The sequence below is a fragment of the Monodon monoceros genome, unplaced genomic scaffold (genome assembly GCF_005190385.1).
Source record: "Monodon monoceros isolate NGI ecotype Baffin Bay Population unplaced genomic scaffold, NGI_Narwhal_1 Super_Scaffold_8, whole genome shotgun sequence".
Lineage (NCBI taxonomy): Eukaryota > Metazoa > Chordata > Mammalia > Artiodactyla > Monodontidae > Monodon > Monodon monoceros.
Window position 1 is genome coordinate 13960032 of NW_021703785.1, and position 22093 is coordinate 13982124.

Below are 22093 nucleotides of genomic sequence, written 5' to 3' on the forward strand. Positions count from 1 at the left end.
ATAAAGTAACATCCTGATCCTCTAAGGTTGGCCGTGGAAGACAGTCACTCACATGGGGGGAGCAGCCTTGATGCTCTTCCCATTGCCTCCACCGCCCACAGAGTCGCAAAGTCTTCTCCTATACTGCTGTAAAGTCTCCTTTCTTGCCCAACTCTTCGACACCTTCGAGAGGCTTTCTTTTACAAGGAACTTCTATCTGAGAGTGTCATGAAGTAATTTTTATTGAGATAAAATATAAATAAGATAATGCTTTTTAAACCATTTTAAGTGTGTAATCCATTGGCATTAAGTAGATTCACAGTCTCGTCCAACCATCACCATTATCCATTTCCAGAACTTTTTCATTATTTCAAATAGAAACCCATTCCCTTCTCCTCTAAGTCCCTGGTAACCTCTGTTCTACTTTTTGTCTCTATGAATTTCCTATTCTAAGTACTTCATGTAAGGTTAATCATACAGTATTTGTCCATTTATGCCTGGCTTATTTCACTAGGCATAATGTTTTCAGTGTTCATCCGTATTGTAGCATGTATCAGAATTTCATTCCTTTTTAAAACTAATAATTTTTAAAGTATCTTTTTTACATACTATTAAGGGAAGCTTCATGTCTCAATTAAATGCTTCTGTTTTTCCACTTGGAAAGTGCCTGCCTGAGTAGAAAATTATTTCTGAGGCTTTATTCTCTAGATACCTTAAAAAAATCAACTGGCACAAATGCAGAGCTCTGAGGTCTCAGTACTCTTCAGCTTGGTCTGTTAGAGCAGCAAAATTAGCTCACACATTAGCTTTATTTTTGTTTCATAACATTTGCTACCACCCAATATGATATGTATTTGTTTATAATAATCTTCCAGTGGAATGTAAGTGCCACAAAAACCAGGACTTTGTTAAATATCTTCAACATACATCACGTCCTATTGAATAGGAAGCACTCCAAAAAAATCATTGACTATCTTTGTGTCAAAACAGAGTTATTCATGAATGAAAGCAATACTTTGCTTTTAATTCTTTTTCCCCTGGATCTGTCTCCCCACTTACTTTTTACCTTTACAGAGAAAGCTGAGGCCCTTTTTATCTTTACAGAGAAAGCTGAGGCTCTGAGTTAAATCACTTCTGACCTCTGTGTTTATACCCTCCCCCTCAAAAAATCTTGGTGGTTTATTTCTTAAAAGTCTAATTGACAGTTAAGTAAGAATCTGAGGTTCATTGGTATTCTTCCATCCCTGATTTACCATTCCAGCTTTCTCTGTCTCAGACATTAGGAATCACCTCAGGTGTCACTGGAGTTTTGTTAAGAGTCAGTAAAAACAATCATAGGATTATATGTTTGGCTCCTTTGGATTGTAATTTCTTTTCAGTTCACTGTGCCAGACCACGAACAGTGACAGAGGCTTTGGTCATATTCTAGCAAAACTACCTCTGCAACTGTTTTCTGTACTGTAATGTTGATGATGTAGCCATATTCCTGGGGCGTTTATTATAACTTTCTTTAATTTTCTTTAATGTTCCCAAGTCACTCTAGCCACTTGTCATTATATAAAAACAATTCTAATTTTTTGTTATTGTCACCAAGATGATAGTGACATGATTTTTTTGCACCAGTAGGCACAGGCAGAGCTTATAAGTTCTTTAGCTAAGGGTGTAACTTGCCAACCACAGTGGATCCCACAGTCATAAAGGCAAGTTTCCCTGTCCACGTCCAGTCATGATGTTGTAAATCAGTTGACTCTAGACATGTGGGTTTATTTCTGGACTTTCAGTTCAATTCTGTTGATCTGTATCTTATCCTTATGCCAGCACCACACTGTTGTTTTTTTTTTTTTTTTACTGTAGCTTTGTAGTAACTTTAAAAATCAGGAATTTTGAGTCCTCCAACTTTATTCTTCTTTTTTAAGATTGTCTTGGCATCCTTGCACCTTTTCCTTTCATTATGAATTATGGAGTCAGCTTGTCCATTTCTGTTAAAAAGAAAAAAAAGACAGCTGGAGTTTTTATTGAGATTTTGTTGAATCTATAGATCAATTTAAGGAATATTGCTATTGAAATATATTACATCTTCCAATCCATGAACATGGGATGCCTTTCCATTTATTTAGGTCTTCTTTAATTTCTTGCAACAATGTTTTGTAGCTTTCAGTGTAAGTCTCAGACTTGTTAAATTATTTCTAAGTATTTTACCCTTTTTTATGTCCCTATAAATGGAATTGTTTTCTTATGTTTAATTTAGGATTTTTCATTGCCTTTTTTGTTGTTGTTGAAAACTGGACATCTTGAATATTGTATTGTGGCACTTCTGGAAGTCAGATTCTCACCCCTCCCCAGGGTTTGTTATTGCTGTTTGCTGTTGATTTTGTTATTTGTTTAGTGACTAATTTTATGAAGTCTGTATTCTTTTTCATGTGTGGCCACAGAAGTGTCTGTTATGTTAGCCTAGTCATCTGCTAAGTATTGGACAGAGATTTACTTACACGCCTCGAACGAGAAAATCTCCCAGTCTTTGCACAGGGGCTCTGTGTGTGTGGCACATGGAGGGAGGGGGAGCAGCACACGCTAAACATTCAATCAGGTGGTCTGCATCTCTGCATTATCCTTCAGTTCTTGTTTGCATAGAGCTTGGAAGCCAGGGGTGAGAAGAATGTAGGGCCTTCTCAGGTCTTTCCTGAGCATGCACGTATTCCTGGGCATGCACATGGCCTTGTAGATTTCCAGGAATACGTCAGAACTTCTCAAAGCCCTGTTTCCCAAAACATCTCATTCCCCAGCCTTTCCTCACTAAGTTTGTGGTTAGTGGAATGAAATAGTGTCCCAGCTATTTTCTGTTGTCTCAGGAGTGACTAAAACATTTGCCTGTAAATGTTTTCCATAAATCAGAGTAGCAGCTGTAACACTAGGCAAATCACAAGTTAGGCAGGATAAAGGCAAGACTTTTCAGAAGGTTTTCTAGGGAGTCACCAGACAGTTCAAACAAAAGTTACAATTCGTTCAGAATAAAGTCCATTCTACTGCTTCTGGTAATATTGGTACTGGAATGTGAGCTGTCATTTTCAAGGCTACTGATTAGCTTGGGAGCAGGAGATGGGACTAAGGTAAGTTATAATGCCACACATCTCTGTTCTTACGGAGATGCAGCCATTTTTCTTGAATAAACACTCTCAGCGTTGCTGCAAGCGTTTGGTTAGTTTTCATGGTTCTGAAAATGTTCATTCCCACAAATTTTCTAGTTTTTCCATTTTCTGTATAAGGACAGAGTTTTGGAGTTCCTTGCTCAGCCATTTTAGCTAATGTCGCTCCCCAAAGAGAGCCCAGAAGATGTGAACTGTAAGTCTTTTAAGTTCTTTGCTTCTCTCAGAGAGAGAGTCAGCCTCTAACAGCATGACCCATTATGTGATTATTTGTTGACCTGTATAGCTCCTTGGATGTTCAGGAAATTGTCTTCCAAGTTCTAATCCATAAATGACAGTATCTTTTTTTCAGTATCTTGGAAGCCTAGTAGATAGAAAGGCCCGAGTTATGACCAACAGAATGGATGGAGGTAGATCATTGGAGTGTCAGTGCCAGTTCTGCATGTGAATTTGTGAGGCGCTCTTCCAGTTACTGTTGCTGCTTTTGTGTATTCACCTGAGACTAAGGAAAGGGGCGGTTCAGTGTCTGTGGGCCTAGTCAATGTGATGTCCAGTGTTGTCTCAGTAGTTCTCCAAAATGGATCCACGTATTACCTCAGTTACTTCACCCAACACCCATGGCTGTAAATTAGGCCATTTCTCTAGCTTTCTAACTTTAGTATTTGTGATAAGAATCACGTAGGGCACTTGTTTTAAATAGGGATGATTTAGTAGGCCTGAAGTGGCGCCAAGGAATCTGCATATTAAATAGACACATGCAGCTGTTTTGATCCACATTAGAAGTGACTCTATCTCCAGTCATTAATTCAAGTTCAGTGGGACTGATACATAAAGCATAATGCCAGTTTCTCACTTGAAGTAAAAAATACAACTCACCACCAAGGGGATCGGATATTCACATCCTCTACATGGTGCCGCCTTCTCCTCTGACCTAGGATTCCCGCAGGAGAACAGTTAACTAATCTAGACATTGCTGACTGAGCCTACAGCAAGTTCCAGTTCTCACAGGATCCCTGGCCTATTGTGAGGATCTTTAGAACCGTTCCCATTACCTTCACATCTTGGCAAGAATTACCTCAGAAACATAAATAAGAGACAATACTACTGATTATTCCAGGGAGACTAAAGTTCTCCCTTCTATCTCAGTACCACCAAGACAAATTTTAGTGGAAAAAAGCTAATCCCAGAACCCATCATACTTGTTAGCCACTAAAATAGAAATTGTTACAACTGTCAACTGTCATCCCCCCTCAGATGTCTTATAGACGAGGATGTCTGAAACCCAGTTAACTCCTTCTCTGCTTTCCTGTCCTCTCCCCTGGAAAAGCCTACTTCTTAGAGCTTAATGTCTCTCTGTTGATACAGTGTTCCTCTCTGAAAGCCATGAATTACCCTAGATTTCTCCCTCCTCTTCATCCCTCTTTGTGTGTGTCTCTTAATCCTGCCTTCTCTCTAAAACCACTGCCTCTGACTTAGGTAAGCCCTCCAGAAATTCATGTCTAGATTATTGCAAAAGCCTCCTCATTTCTTCAGGTATTGTGTTGTCCCATTTGTCCTCTCCTCTCTGACTTTGAGCTACAGGTACGTTAGACCTTTTGCCTGTGTCACTCATCTCTCTTACACTTTGTTTTGACTTTGCATTATTTTTGTTTGCTTTAGTTAATATACATTCTGTTGATCTGTCATCCTGTTTCCTAATCCCTGTCTCTTCTTTTGTGTCCGGTCTGCAATTAAAACCACCTGATAAGTTCGTCCATTTCTTAATTACGGACACTGTTTTAAATTCTAAAATATCCCTTTGATTCTTTTTTTTTTTTTAATAGGTTTTAGTTCTCTGTTAAAAGTTGCCATCTTTCCACCTATTTTTGTTCTTTTTAAAATGTATATGAATTGTTATTTTAAAGTCCTTGCCTAAGTCCCTTTCTATTGTCTGGTTTTTTCCTCCTGCATTTTGATATTTGGTCCTTTTCTTTTGGCATGACAGTTTTTGGTAAGAACCAGAAGTTGCTGATGAAAAGTTATAGAAGCAAAGAATTGTAAGGTCTGTTCTGGCAGTCCAGGTACCAGACGCTTACTTGATTCTGTTGAGGCTTGATTTTAGGCTGTGTGAGAGTTCTTCTGTTTTGTGTCCTTACTCCTAGCGTCTGGCCCTACTGGGTCTCAAATGAAAAGTGCAGTGTTTAGCAAAGTCCTTCCACCTTGAACTCCAACCTCTGTCTCTTCAGTAACATGTTATGCCTGCAGCTTCAACCTCTGTGTTTCTGTTTTCTCCTGGCCTTTTTGCTGGGGGAGGCGTGTTGCCATGTGTATGTGTAGATGAGTAGTCAGCAAATGAGAGGAGTTTCTGCGGAGATTTCTTTGGTTTCTTCTCTGCGGTTTCCTCCTCTCCTGGACTTTCCCCCATCTCACATCTCATCAGCTTGGCAGCCCTAACTTTCTCTTCTGTCTTTCCCAATATGTAGGAAATATATCTTCCCCACACTGGGACAGCACAATATGACTGTCACTCTCTGTTGGAATTCTCTTCCTCCAGGCTGCAATTTGGAAAATGCCCCCAGCAACAAAGTTGAGGAGCTTGCCTCGTCTGCCTCCTGCTTTCAAGGATTGTAACTCCTCAGTTGTTAATTGTTGGTTGACCCCTACCTCCATGCCTCTAGACAGTGCTTTTCTCTACCTTTTGTCATTGTTTCGGGGTGGGGGGGGGAAAGGCTAGTCTAATATAAGCTATTCCATCTTTATTAGAACTGGACGTCCAAAATGTCGGTTTTAAACATTTAACTTTTGTGAAGTCGTTTTATTTTCCTTATGTCCAAGCTTTTAAATTTTAGAGGAAAGGCAAATGACCTCATTGCCTCCTGTACCCTAAATGGTTTATCGGAGTAATTTTTATACAATTTTATTTTTTAGTATGAAAAACAAACATATGAGTAAATGGAGTCAATTGTTTCGGAAGGGGAAGGCTTAATGTAGAAGGCTATGGAAATATAAAATTTTTGCACATATATGTTCCTTAAAGAATGTTCAGCTAGCTTCTTATACTTAATCAGAAATGTAGAAAATCTTGTGTATATTTCACTTGCTGTTTGACAGAGTGAAATCCGGCTTTGAAAATGATTTAAGTATTAATATAGCTTTCACAGATTTCTGGATTCTTTTCTAGTGGATTAATGACTTAGAAACTGATGATTTGTATGTTATGTGGCCTTCAAGTTGCCAGGAACTCTTGAAGCCAGTGTCCCCTGGAAGTATACCTTTCATAAGGCGTAATTTTCATAATTTGGTAAGTTTTATACTTTGAAATTTTGTATACATCTTTTATAAAGATATCACCCTTCTTTTTGGACTACCCTGCTCTTGGTAAATAGGCATGTGAGTAATAAAGAAAGAAGTATTTGCCTGATGCAACAAGCTTGAGGTGGCATGGCTGACTAGGTATCAAAAGCTAGCAGTGTCACATAACCTGCCTTTTATTATTTAACCCTCATGTGCTTTTATAATACCATCATTAAATTGATGGGTTACTGTTATATTTTCTAAAAGCAATTTATGATCGAACTTTCCTTCCTTCTTTATTATAAAGAATTAATTTAAGTACGTTTCAGGGAAAAGAACATAAATACTACTATGTCATCTGTGATATAAATGTTCATTATTACAATGTTAAATAACCTTATAGAACTTTGTAATGTGGAGAAAACACCTGGGGCTTTATATTTTTTCACATAGGAATTGAATATCTTAGTTCCTGCAGCAGATGTTAATGCTGTTATTTTTTGGATCAAAATTCAATTTCTATTTCCTTTTTAAAAAAATTCATCACAGAAAATCCAACGAACACTTAGAATAAGGTAGTTCAGTTCTTGTAAAAAATATTTACTTTGTGCTGTGCTTCAAAAAGAGGATGAATAACTGAATAACCTGATTAAATTTCGTGTATTATTACATTTTGGTGTGTAGCTTTTAGAAATTTGTAAACTGTGAAATTCTTTCTTATGTACGTTCCTCAAAATTCTTTAAAATTGCTAGAAAATTTTTAAAATTGTACCTTGAATTTCATGCTTTTAGCTACAGAAATTAGATTAACTTTCAATTTCATGAAAATTATGAAGTGTTAGAACAAAATGGTGATTATAGTCTGTCTACTTTTTTTTAGGTTCTGTTTATTGATCCGGCTCAAGAATATACCGTGGACTTTATAAAACTTGCTGAACTTTTCTTTTATCATAAAATTCCTCTTAGGTAATTATCAATTTATAACAGACTGTCAACTGAAGGAAATCCAGTGATGTTCATGTTGTGTCACACGGAGTGTCAATGTTGAATTCAAAGTGATGGTCATCTCTAGTGCCTGACACGACATAGCTGTGTGCTGTGAAAAATCATACACCTTTATGGTCGACTCCATTAATCAGAGCTGCTTGGTCGTCTTGTTCACCCTGTTACCTTCCTGAGAGAATGATTGTCACTTGGGTACTTAAGGATGGGTCCATTTTCCGTGGTCGTGTTAGGAGTACACTTCCTCCACTTTTTCTTTCTGGAAAAAAACAGCTATTTGATAATGTCACCGCCAGAGAGAGTTTTACATTTTGGAGGAATCCAACAGAGATGAGGATTTTGGTGAAAAGGCATTACAAATCAAAGCTTTTCAAATAATAATACTCCCCTTTACCCCAGATACTAACACATTCCCTCCATCTAGATGTTCTAGTCTAATAATATTTAAAAATCGTGGTTTATTGTGGTTCAAGAGGCAGTTGTCACATCTCTCATTCATCTTCTTTCCTAGAATTGGTTTTGTGTTCATTGTTAATACAGATGATGAAGTTGATGGAAAAAATGATGCTGGAGTTGCTCTTTGGCGAGCTTTCAACTATATTGCAGAAGAGCATGATGTATCACAAGCATTTATTTCCATAGTACACGTGAGTTGATGTACTACATATAATTTCTTTAGGATGTATAGTGGGTTTTGCGTTACTATAATTATTACTATTTATTATTTTAACATTTCAAAGTTTATAAAAACTATCATGGGGATTAGTACACATGATGAATTTGATTCTTGCAGCTCCCAACTGAAGTACATAATATTGTCCCCATTTTATAAATGCGGCTCTGCCCAAATCTATGCACTTATTTAGGTTTTTACCCAACCAATAAAGGAACTTAAATTGTACGTATAAATTTAGAGGAAGCATATTAATAGAAAATAATTAGTAAGGGAAGAATCCTTGAGCTGGGTTTGGAATAAAATCATGAATAGAAAAGATTATTTCAAACTTAAATGTTCTAAATGACGAAGTATATAGAGACTTCCTAGAGAATTTCAGAGGAGGAAGAAAACTTCATAACAGCAAATTGGTGTCAAAATGGTAAGATTGATGCTGAGTCTGACAAAGAGACTATAAGAAATGTCAGAAATTGGTAAGAACCTTATTTAGGAAAAACAAGAGGTAAGAAGATTATTTTATAATGGAGGGTTTGAAACTCTCTTATGGCTCATAATGGAAATATAAATGTATTAAAGAGCTATACTGTTGTTATCCAGAAAGTCAGGTTATAGCTTTAAACAACTATTCATTTTTATATTTATTATTCTTTGGCTTGTCAACCATTATTGTAACAGGGAATGGTTCTTCTTCAAACTGAAAATGAAATTACCGAAGCAGTGTAAATTTCCTGCCCTGTTTCTGGAGCTCCCACGAAAACCACTAAATACTTCACTGAGTCATTGTCCTGAGGTATAGAAGTTACCTACACTTCAGTGACTTGGGGATACACTGTATTCTGTAAAATAGTACCATGGGATAAGTGTCAATATTATATCTCAGTCTATTAGTTTTACTGATTGGTGTAAGAGTTTATAAGAGATTCAGTCAAATTGACTTAAATCTTTTATTAAAGTCCACCTACCTCACTGTGAAAGGATCAGTATGATATTCAACACTAAGAAACTTCAAGACCTTCCAAAATTATCTTTACCTTAATTATTTATAATTGAGACCTAAATTACCTTAATTATCTCTATTTAATCTCTCTTCTTTGAGCATTTTGTATTAGACATTAATTTGCACATGATGGCATATTTGTCAGTACCTTGCCTTTTGAATTATCTACTGTGATGTTCAGCACAGTACTGTAATCTCTTGGAAAACTGAATTGCACTCGAAACCATATGATTCAGTACAAAGCAGCATAAAAGTAAGTATCGAATATGTGCAATAGCCTATAAGTTGTGCTAAACAAAGGAAGAAGAAGAAGGAAAAATCAGTGAGGAAGAGATATTCAGAGAAAGCAGTTAGAATCCTCTGGGGTCTGAAGGGTCAGATTGTTCATAGTTTTTCAAACTGTATATGCTGTGACCACCAAATTTCTATATCCCATAGAAAGGTAAAACGTTGAGTTAACATTCTGTTGGGAGAGTATTATGTCCATTAGATCACTTAGCTTCACTAATTTAGAATAATTTGAGCAAAATCTTGTCTTTTAGTAAAATACGTGAATTATAAATTCTCTTTAATACTGTTTCATTACTTTCAGTGAGCTAATGATTATATTTAAATTAATTTGAAAATACAGTATCAGGAGAGAGGAAGAATATAACAGAAGGCCAAGGTCATAATAACAGTGTATGAAAGTTATTGAAATATATTGGAGAATTATGGTAGAGTAAGTACATTATTTGTAGTAAAATGATCTTACTTTGTATCTCAGCTCTACTGCATAGTGACTATACAGACATACAAGTAGTTTAATTTTCTCTCCCTACCTTACAACATTCAGATTCAAAAGTATATGTTACATACTTAATGAATATTTGATGAATTCAGTTAGAGAATGTAAAAGCACTTTAAGACTTTAACTTTTGGCCACAATGGAGTAACAAACAATAGATTAGCCATCCTACAGTAAGCACTTATAAAACTGAACAAAATACATGATACAAGTCTGTTTTCAGATGTTCAACAAGAAGCAACAGGGACTATGATCCTTGGAAAAAGGTAAAATAATGATATTCACAGAAAAAGAATTTCTGGCCACCTAAAAAGAAACACTAAAAGGAAATGACACCAGATGGTAACTCACATCTACAGGAAGAAATGAAATGGTAACTGTAAATAAAATGTAAATATGTAGATAAATACAGAAGGCTGTATGAATATATTTTTCTCTTTAAATTATACAAGATTTAATGAAACATAAATTCTAACTTACTTAGAGGTAATACATGTGACAATAATTGTACAAAGTAGAATGAAATGGATCTATTTTAAATTCTATATTTTGTAATTAGGATTAATAGGAAGTAGATTGTGGTAAGTTCCAATGTATATTGTAATTACTGGAGTAACCACAAAGAAAATAAATTTAAAAATTGTTTAAAAATCAAAAGAAGAATCGAAATGGCACTCTAAGAATTATCTCTTAAGCACAAAAGAAGACAGTAAAGGAAGATCAATAAGCAAAAGACACATATATAGAAAACAAATAGCAAAATGGCACAAGTTAATCCACCCATACCAATAATTATGTTAAGTATGAGTAAATTAAACGTAAGCATACTAGAAGAATGGATAAAGAAAGGTGGGAAATTATTCACAAGCCAAGTATTCAACAATCAAAAAGAAATGGATAAATTGCTAGAAATATACAACCTACCAAGACTGAATCATAAGGAAATAGAAAATCTGAACAGACCAATTCCTAGTAAGGAGATTGAATCAGGGGTCAAAAACCTCCCAACAAAGAAAACCCAGGACCAGATGGCTTCACTGGCAAATTCTACAAAACATTTAAAGACAGGTTGATACCAATCCTTATCAAACTTTTCCAAAAAATAGAAGAGGAGGGAATACTTCCAAACTCATTTTACAATCCCAGCATTATCTTGATATCAAAGCCAGTTAAGGACACTACAAGAAAAGAAAATTACAGACCAGTATCCCTAATGAACATAGATGCAGAAATCCTCAGCAAAGTATTAAAGAAGTGAATTCAACAGTACCTTAAAAGGATCATATACCACAAGCAAGTGGGATTTATTTCTGGGATGCAAGGATGATTCAACATACACAAATCAATCAGTGTGATACACCATATTAACAAAAGGAAGGATAAAACTCATACGATCATCTCAATAGCTGCAGAAGAAGCATTTGACAAAATTCACAGCCTTTTATGATTAAAAAAAAAAAAACTCTCAACAAATTAGGTATAGAAGGAATGTACCTCAACATATAATGAAAGCTATATGTGACAAGCCCACAGCTAACATCATCCTCAACAGTGAAAAGATGAAAGCTTTTCCTCTAAGATCAGGAACAAGGTGAGGTGTCCACTCTCACCACCCTTAATCAGCATAGTATTTGAAATCCTAGCCAGAGAATTAGGCAAAAACAATAAATAAAAGGCATCCAAATTAGAAAGAAGCAAAATTATCTGTTTGCACATGACATGATCTTGTATGTAGAAAACCCTTAAAGACCCCACCAAAAATCTGTTAGAACTAATAAACAAATTCAATAAAGTTGCAACAGAAAAAATCAGTTACATTTCTATACACTAACAAAGAACTCTTGGAAAGAGAAACTAAGTAAACAGTCCCATCTACCATAGCATCAAAAAAAGTAAAATGCTTAGGAACAAATTTAACCAAGGAGGTGAAAGATCTTTACACTGAAAATTATAAAACATGGATGAAAGAAATTGAAGAGGACATAGATAAATGGAAAGATATTCCATGTTCATGGATTAGAGAATTAATACCATTAAATATTCTGTACTACCCAAAGCAATCTACAGATTTAGCGCATTTAAAATTCCAGTAGCATTTTTCACAGAAATAGAAAAAAAATCATAAAATTCATATGGAACCATGAAAGACCCCTAATAGGCAAAGCAGTCTTGAGAAAGAATAAAGTCAGAGGCATCACACTTACTGATTTCAAATATATTACAAAATTATAATAATCAAAACAGTATTATACTGGTATAAAAAGAGATAAATAGGGCTTCCATGGTGGTGCAGTGGTTGAGAGTCTGCCTGCTGATGCAGGGATCATGGGTTCGTGCCCCGGTCCGGGAAGATCCCTCATGCCACAGAGCGGCTAGGCCCGTGAGCCATGGCTGCTGAGCCTGCGTGTCCAGAGCCTGTGCTCCGCGACGGGAGAGGCCACAACAGTGAGAGGCCCGCGTACCGCAAAAAAACAAAACAAAAAAACAGATAAATAGAATTGAGAACCGAGAAATAAACCCATTGATATGTGATCAATTAATTTGCAACAAAGGAACCAAGAATGTACAATGGGAAAAAGGTAGTTTCTTCAATAAATGGTATTGGGACAGCTGGATATCCACATGCAGAATGGTGAAACTGGACCCCTATCTTATTCCATACCCCAAAATCAAGTCATAAGGGATTAAAGAGTTGAACATAAGCTCTGATGCTGTAAAAGAAAAAAAAAGAAACGTTTCATAGAAGAAAACATAGGAGTTAAGCTCCTTGACATTTATCTTGGCAATAATTTTTTGGATTTGACAAAATCAAAGGCAAAAAAAACCAGAATAAACTGGGAGTCTGTATCAAACTAAAATGCTTCTGCACAGCAAGGGAAACCATCAACAAAAGCAAATGGCAGCCTGTAGAATAGGAGAAAGTATTTACAAACCGCGTATCTGATAAGGGGTTAATACCGAAATATGTAAGAAATTCGGGGGCAGGGATCAAGACGGTGGAATAGAAGGACGTGGAGCTCACCTCCTCCCTCAAATACATTAAATACATCTATTTGTGGAGCAATTCTCACAGAAAACCTACTGAACTCTGGAAGAAGACCTCATACAATCAAAACTGCAAGAAAGATCACCATGTAACCGGTAGGATGAAGAAAAAAAAAAAAAAAGAATTGGGATGGGACCTGCAACCCTGGGAGGGAGCTATGAAGGAGGAAATGTTCCCTTACCCTGGGAACCCTCTTCAGTGGCTGGGGGATCAGCCAGCTTCAGAGGGTCAGAGGAGAGCACAGAAGCTAGACTGCAACAGGAAAAACAGAGGAGACCACCACAGATGGTTCTTGCCGCCTTGCTGCATTCCCCAACATGAGACTTCTGTCTGCTGGTGCATGCGGGGGTGGGGTGCTGAAACTCAGGCTTCAGCAGGCAGACCCGGAGAGAGGACTGGGGTTGGCTGTGTGGAGACAGCCTGAAGGGGCGAGAATGCAGTACAGGCCAAAACTGGGAGTGTGTTTAAGGAGCCCAGGTCCACCATAAAAAGCCCCATTCATTGTTAATGTGCAAAGGGAGGGTGGGACCTCACCATAGCAGCAGCTTTTTTACCGTGAACAGAGCTGGCTCAGCTCTGCCTCAAGAGCTCTGGGAGCCTGCAAGTGCAGGGGGTTGCCCCCAAGTGGAGGTGGGCCTGAAATCTGAGCCCTGTCCTGGGCGGCTTTAGTGGATTTATGCCACAGGACCTTTGTAAGCTCAGAGCCTACAGGACATGTGAGCAGCTCCCTGCAGGAGCTGGGGTCTGGGCTGACTCCCTAGCTCCCACAGTGGGTCCTGGTTCCTGACTTCAGTGGAACTACACTGATGGCTTTGTGAGCACAGTACCTGAGAGACATCCAGGCTGATTGCCTGCATTCCCATGACTGAGGCAGGGTCAAGGGCAGCGCCAGCAACAGTTTACTTTGTGAGCCCGCACAACAGGTGACAGACACCACCACAGATTGCACTTCCCGGTGGACAGCCCCTGCAGAGGCATACTCAACGTCTCCTCTATCAGTGGAAGCACTCCAGTCCTGCATACCTCACACCACAGCTTAGAAACGCATCTGGGGGCTTCTATTCCAACAACTGCGGAGCAGACCCAGCCCCCAACAGGGCTGTGACAACCACAGAGCAAAGAGGAGGCCCCACTCAACATCCAGCGCAGGCTCTGGTCACCACAACACCAGTCACACCCTCTATTAAGGAGATAACAGCCAGCACACATGGAGGGAAGACGTGGCAGACATCCATACTAAAAACAGCCCTCACACCAAAGATATTAGACTCATGCAGGATACACAGGGATGCTCCCGCATAAAAACAGCCCTTGGAGACCACAGTAGATAATTGTTACTCCCAAATTCATAGAGTCAGAGAAATATAAGTAAGGTGAAGAAGCAGAGGAACCACTCTCAACCAAAAGAACAAGAAAAGTCCTCTGAAAGAACAATGAAACAGATCTTTCCAATCTGCCAGGTCCCGAGTTCAAAAAGGGGGTAATAAAAATACTGAAGGAATTAAGAAAGACTATCGATAGAAGTGCAGATCACTGTAACAAGGAGCTAGAAACTATAAAGAGGAGCCAATTAAAATTAGAAAACTCAATTGCTGAGACGAAATCTCAGCTAAAGGCAGTAAATAGCAAACTAAATAATGCAGAAGAATGAATAAGTGATCTGGAAGATAAAATAATGGAATCACCCAATAAGAACCAGCAGACAGAAGGACAAATGAAAATAAAAGCAATATAAGAGACCTATGGAATAATATAAAGCATGCCAATCTATGCATAATAGGGATCCCAGAAGGAGAAGAAGAAAAATGGGATTGAAAATGTATTTGAAGAAACTGTTGCCGGAAACTTCCCAAACCTAAAGAAGGAAACAGATAAACAGGTAGAGGAAGCACAGAGGGTCCCAAACAAGAAAAACCAAATAAACCTACACCAAGACATGCTATAATTAAAATGTCAAAAGTTAAAGAGAGGATTGTAAAGGTAGCAAGAGAAAAAGAGGTAGAGCCTATGGGCATTCCTTTGTAGCTATCAGCCGATTTCTCTACAGAAGTGTTGGAGGCCAGAGGGGGTGGCAAGATATATTCAAAGTCCTAAAAAGGAAAGTCCTGCAACCTAGGATCCCCTCTACCCAGCAAGATGATTATTTAGAATGGAAGGTGAGATAAAGAATGTCTCAGACAAGCAAAAACTAAAAGAATACAGCAATGCTAAACCTTCTCTAAATAGAAAAGAAGGAAGAATCTATAGAAAAGAGAAGATCACAATTGGAAACGCGATGATGACTACAATGAACAGCAAAAGAATAAACATGAAGATGTAAAAGAGGACCTCAAAATCATAAAATGTGGGGGAAGGGAATAAGAAAATTTAGATTTTTTTTTTTTTTTTTAGAATTTATTTAAACCTGTATGACTACCAGTCTAAATCAAGTAGATATAGTAATGGGATAACATATTTGAAAAACAGAGAAACCACAAATCAAACACATAAAATAGATTCGCAGAAACAAAAAAAGAGGAGAACTTAATCATAGCACAAAAGAAAATCATCAAACTGCAAAAGGGAAAATAAAAAGAAAGGAACAAAGGGGAAATACAAAATCAAGGTTTAAAATCGCAATAAATACATATCTATCAATAATTACCTTAAATGGAAATATTTAAGGGAAACAAGGTTTAAAATGGCAATAAATACATGTCTATCAATAATTACCTTAGAGCTTCCCTGGTGGCGCAGTGGTTGAGAGTCCGCCTGTTGATGCAGGGGACACGGGTTCGTGCCCTGGTCCGGGAAGATCCCTCATGCCGTGGAGCGGCTGGGCCCGTGAGCCATGGCCGCTGAGCCTGCGTGTCCGGAGCCTGTGCTCCGCAACGCGAGAGGCCACAACAGTGAGAGGCCTGCGTACCGCAAAAAAGAAAAAAAAAAAAAATAATTACCTTAAATGTCAATGGACTAAATGCTTCACTCAAAAGACATAGAGTGGCAGATTGGATAATAAAACAAGAGCCTACAATATGCTGCCTGTAAGAGACACACTTTAGGGCAAAAGACACACATAGATTGAAAGTGAGGGTATGGAAAAAGATATTTCATGGAAATGGAAATGACAAGAAATCAGGGATAGCAATACTCATATTAGATGAAATAGACTTTAAAACAAAGACCATAAAGGATAAAAAAAGAACACTGCCTAATGATAAGAGGATTAATATAAGAAGAGGATATTACATTTGTTAACATATATGCACCCAATAAAGGAGCACCTAAATACATAAAAGAAATACTAACAGACATAAAGGGAGGAATTGACAGGAACACGATAATGGTAGAAGACTATAACACCCCATTGATCAGTGGACAGATATTCCAGACAGAAAATCAGTAAGGCAACAGAGATCCTAAATGACACAATAGAACAGTTAGATTTAATTGATATTTTCTGTACATTACACCCCCAAAAACTAGAATATACATTCTTTTCAAGTGCACATGGAACATTCTCTAGGATAGAGCACACACTAGGACACGAAACAGGTCTCAAAAAATTTTAAGAGGATAGAAATTATTTCAAAGATCTTTTCTGACCACAACAGCATGAAACTAGAAATCACAGAAAGAGAAATGAGAAGAAAAGCTTGCATGGCAACTAAACAACATGCTACTAAAAAAACCAATGGGCTGAGTTGTCTCTGAGGGGCGGCAAGGAAAAAGGATTAGCCACGTCGTCTTTGATCAGAAAGGTGATCAGCACCGCGAAAGCCCCAGTGGCCATTGGTCCCTACAGTCAGGCTGTGTTAGTCGACAGGACCATTTACATTTCAGGACAGCTAGGCATGGATCCTGCAAGTGGACAGCTTGTGCCAGGAGGGGTGGCAGAAGAGGCTAAACAAGCTCTTACAAACATGGGTGAAATCGTGAAAGCAGCAGGCTGTGACTTCATGAATGTGGTAAGAACAGCTGTTTTGCTGGCTGACATAAACGACTTCAATACTGTCAATGACATCTACAAACAATATTTCCAGAATAGTTTTCCTGCAAGAGCTGCTTACCAGGTTGCTGCTTTGCCCAAAGGAGGCCGTGTTGAGATTGAAGCAGTAGCTGTCCAAGGACCTCTCGTGACGGCATCGCTCTAAGTGGGCCCAGTGTTATTTAGTCTGGAATTTTAATAATGTTTTTAAATTAACATCTTAATTTTTACAGTATTTGTTGGAAAGTGTAAGGTGGACTGAAATATATGAAGTTATTATGGAAATACCATATAATAAGGGGATTGAACATGAGTTGAAGATTAATGATGAATCTAGTTACTGATGTTATAAATTACACTTCTATAACACTCATTACTGGATGTGGGAAAAGAGACACACATTACATAGTTACTCAGAAAAATAAAAGTAAAGGGAAATAGCATGTAGGAAAGGTGAGTTACTATTCCTGAGAAATAATGAAGAGCACACCTAATTCAATTAAACTCTGTTAATTTAATGGTATGAACTATTTAGTTCTCATGTCAGATACATGATTCTGCTTTTACTTGAGTAAAATTAAAGCATTTAAGTTTGAATGGTAGAGGTAAAGGAGAAGAAACTGGACCAAATTTTATATAGATAATATTTTTCTAATGGAAATAAAATAGAATGCAGATTTTCAAAAAATAATAAAAAAATAAAGTTAACCATTATTTTATTAAGAATCATAGCATCTGGTTTGATCAAAATAGAATATAATATACAAATATGATATGGTATTTTGAAAGCCAAAGAATATTCACAAAACCATTTTTACTATAGGAAAATAGATTGTATTCTTAAAATGGTTTATTTGTGTATGTGTGGGGATCATGTGTGTATATATATATATGTATGTATATAGTATGCTTAGAACTTACAAAATATAAAATATGTTCTTTATTTTATAAATATGCATGCTAATGGAAAGAAATAAAACTAATTACTGTAAGGTGAAAGTTAATTATAATATCTTTATTTTCACAGATGTACCAAAAAGTAGAGAATCACAATATACTCACTGTGGACAATGTGAAGGGTGTTCTCCAAAATGAATTTCCTCATGCTAACATTTGGGATATTTTGGGAATTTATTCTAAATATGATGGTGAAAGAAAGGTAAGCTGGAATGCAAATTTTTAAAAATGTGATCAAGAAACTTTTATTATAATCTCATGAATAAATGATCTCAGTATAATTAACTCATGATTTAGATTTTAGACCCTCATAAAAAAGGGAAATTTATACCTTTGAATGACACAAGTTGTATACAGTATTTAAGTTGCCACTATTGGCTTTTTTAAAAGTACCAAAACAGATACTTCTCAGAATTTACAGTGCAGAAAATTACAAAAACAACCTTAAAACAATTAAAAAGTGGCAATAAGTACATACCTATCAATAATTAAATGTAAATGGACTAAGTGCTCCAATCAAAAGAGTGGCTGAATGGCTCTACAAACAAGACTCTAACTTTTATGTGGAAATAAATGAATTCATTTATTCATATGTATTCTAGGTAAAGGCAACAGCAACATATGATGTGATACAAATGCATTTTTAAGTTGAGATAATTTTATATAGCCAAAACATACTATTTATATCAGTTGCCATGAAAATATCTAACACCATGTTATCCTCAGATATTGGTGTTCACAACCCAATATTACTGTTTCCTATTAACTACCTTTTTATACATAATATATACCTTTTTATACATAATATATTTGGATGTAAATTTCATTTCCAACTGTATTATAAGTACTTTAAGGAAAGGAATCTTGTCTTCTTATTCTTTTGTATTCCTCAAGTTTGCACGTCTTAATTTTTAGATATTATTTGTTGAGTCTTACAGTAATTGAAGGTTGAGCTCTCTTCCACCTCCTGACCTTCCCTTGGTCTCCTCCAGTCCCAGTGGTAGTACTTAAAATATTTTAAACCTGTTGTGGCTTCAAGAGCAAACAATCAGATGAATCAATCAAAGCACATCCTCGAACTGGAATGGAGTCTTCGAAGCCTTCATTCTGAGGCTGATACTGACTTGCTTATAGCTGAATCATGTTGACATGGATGGTCTGGGAAAGCGGTCAAGGTAGTTCTCATGTGGGGAATCGCCATCCCAAGACAGCAGTTACTTACCAACTGGTGCAAAAGTATTTCAGTACAATAAGAATTGGAAAGTCCTGTGCAGTTGCAAACCAGCTGATTATCAGATCTGTTTTTAACACATTTTGGTTAAATGAATATTTAGTGTGAGTGTGACTTTTTAAGTGTTTGTTGTTAGTAAGTCAAGTACTATGGTTGTTTTTTAACAACTTTTTTTTTGTAGCTTTAAGGGTTACTCCATTTTTACTCATTCACGTAGTTTTCTACCTATTGCAAATATATCGAGATAGTCAAGAGATTGGTCAGATAACCTATCTAGAATTTTCCTTACACAAACAAAGCCATTAACAAGCCAGCACTTTGCCCCCCACACACCAGCCCCAAGAATGCCCTTCTGCAGCCACTCTGCATTTTGTCTAAACTGAACTGTTGTCCTCTGTACCTGAAGCACAGCTGTCATTTCTGGATCTGCCTCTGCTGCTTTCCTTCATTGGATCTCTGCTTTTTCTCCGGCTTCATGAACACTGTGCGTTTCCTCTTTTTGATTTATTTTGCTTTTACTTCTTTCTCAAGCAAGTATGCATGAAAAAAATTCTTTGATCTCTTTTATATAAAAGTTTTTTATTTTATATTTGCATTTTATTGATTGTTGGACTGGGTAATCATTTTTCGTGTGGATTTTGAAGGCTTTCTTTTACTCTCTCCTAGCTCCTAATAAGCTACTGAAATGAATGATACCAATCTAATTTTGACTCCTTTGTCTTTCTTTGATCTATTTATTTATATTTCCTGTTTAAAGGTTTTTAGGATCTTTTTATCCCTGTTGCTTGGAAATTTCATGATATGTCTTTGTCTTCATCCTGTTTCATTTAACACATTGGGTGTTTGGTGGGTCCCTTCTAATGGAGATACGTGTCCATCAATTCTGGGAATTTCTTTGTGTTGTTTTTCAGTGCTTTCCTTTCCTGTATTTTCTCTGTTCTTTCTGAATCTTCTGGATTGAGCAATTATTTACTTTTTCTTCTTCTTTTATTCCTTTTTGTAGTGTCCAGTTTTTCTTTCATGAGCACAGTTTTTTAATCTAAGAATGTTAGCTTTTTGATGTGTTGTTCTCTGCCCTGCGCTATCTCTGCCTTCTATAGCTTCCCTTTTTCATCCAGTTTGATTTCCTTTTTTGTGTTGGAAGCATTTGTCAAATGTATTATGATGTCTGGTTGTCTTTGACATGTAAGTATGAAACCGTAAAAAGCTGCTTACAAATAAACGGGTCTTTTCGGTTGGTGGGCCTCACTTGGGGAGTGAGTCAGTTTTTTGTCAGTTAGATGACCAACAAATAAATGTCTTTTCAAATGCTGGCATTCTGTTTCAGCGTTTGATTTCTTCAAATGAGAATTCTTTATTTTCCTCTTAGAAGGAGTATATGTGGCAAATGAAAGGGTGCAGATGTGGGAAACGAGGCAATAGGATATGTCCAGAAATAGGATGTGGTAATAGGCTGGGTTGAAAGAATGTGAACTTTCCTTCAATCTTCTGTCTTGTTTCCATCCCCTTTCTCAGCCTTCCACTATACCTGGAATCCCCAAATCTAGAGCCTCTGTGATTCAATTTCAACAGAGAGTAAAGGGAAGCAGAATAGTTTAGCCTTTCAGGATTGAGAGAGGGGCCTTGGTATACAACTTCTCTGCATACAGACTCTCAACAAGTTTCCACATTTCGTGCTCTGCTCCTTATCTTCTCCTTCTAACATAGTCTAGGTTTTTAGCCCTCAGGGGTTCCGAAAATGTTGACGTTCCTTTCTGTCTGCAGGGGAGTGACTTCCCTTTCTACTTTGGCCATCTACTCTTTATCTTTTCTCCCGTTTTTCTTTGTGGACTCATATCTTGTTATTGTTGTTATCATCATCATTGTCATCATGATTTTTATTATTATACTCTCATTTTAGTTGCTGACTTAAAAAAATGCACATGAGAGTCACGAGTTAAGTTTTATTGGGGGCAAAATGAGGACTATAGCCCGGGAGACGGTATTTCAGACAGCTCTGAGAAACTGCTCCGAAGAGGTAGGGGGGAAGGTCAGTATACATGTGATTTTGGTGACAGGGGAGTACATGCAATTAAGCACATTTTCTTTGCAGAAGGTTTCTGCTAGTCTAGTGAAGGTTACTGTGAGTCACGAGGAGCAGACGTCACCATGAAGGATTTTAGTGCTTTTCTAGATAAGAGGAGAAACAAGAATTGGGCTCATAAAATTGGCTCCTGAAAATATCTATCTGAAGACCCGTTCTGCCAGTGTTTCCCAGCGCACGGAGGGCCTCATTCCTGATCTCCACCTGAACTCCTCTCAGGGGTGTTGAAGGTCAGCGGCCACACCGGCTCATGATTTAATCCTTGTAGAGGTGGGTGGCAAGTGCCAATCTGTAGTTGGCGTAGTGAAACTTGCAGAATCGAGATGAGCACGTGTGATAAATCTACCATATTTATCAGAAATCCACTTTTACTCTTTATCAAGTTAAGCTGCAAAATGAATATTTTTACGGTGTTGCCAGTTTTAAGATACCTGTAGTCATATTCTCCTGAAATTATGAAACACACTGAGGATTTTTGTGAAGATTACGGATTCAGTACACTCCTCAGAAACATTGAATCCCATCTTTTGTGTGTGAGTTCAGTCTTCTGTTTTCTCCTTTTTTACTCCTCTCTCCCTGTAAGACTGTCTTGTAATGACGATATCTTCATTTCTTAATTTCTGCATTTTTCTCAAGTCGACTTAATCTCCAGTTTAAATTGGACTCTGTGTTACTTACAATCCTTTAGTTGTGCCTGGTTTTATTCCTTACCTATTCCTCCCAAGAGTTATTCTAAACATTCATCAGTCCTATAAGCCCTTTTCACCTTTCTCTTCATGCCTCAGAAATCATTCTGATTACTACGTCACAAAGAAAATAAATGTTTTAGGCCTTTATTCCCTAAACTCATGTTCCTGTAGTTTTCTGTCTGTATCCAAACTTTATTTTTTCTTTCAACAAACATTTATTGAGTACTTACAATATTCTGTCCACAAGAGGTAAAAGAATAGAG

At 37.1% G+C, this 22093-nt stretch overlaps 1 protein-coding gene and 1 pseudogene across 1 annotated transcript in view; both read left to right on the plus strand.

Moving 5' to 3' along the window:
• Positions 1 to 22093, plus strand: part of UGGT2 (UDP-glucose glycoprotein glucosyltransferase 2) — a 163218-nt gene that overhangs the window by 63286 nt on the left and 77839 nt on the right. The window contains exons 13-16 of the mRNA XM_029210526.1: positions 6283 to 6402; positions 7276 to 7361; positions 7909 to 8044; positions 17898 to 18029. Of these exons, the coding sequence (XP_029066359.1) occupies positions 6283 to 6402; positions 7276 to 7361; positions 7909 to 8044; positions 17898 to 18029 (474 nt within the window). The remainder of the gene's footprint in view (positions 1 to 6282; positions 6403 to 7275; positions 7362 to 7908; positions 8045 to 17897; positions 18030 to 22093) is intronic.
• LOC114888368 lies at positions 16226 to 17036 on the plus strand (annotated as a pseudogene).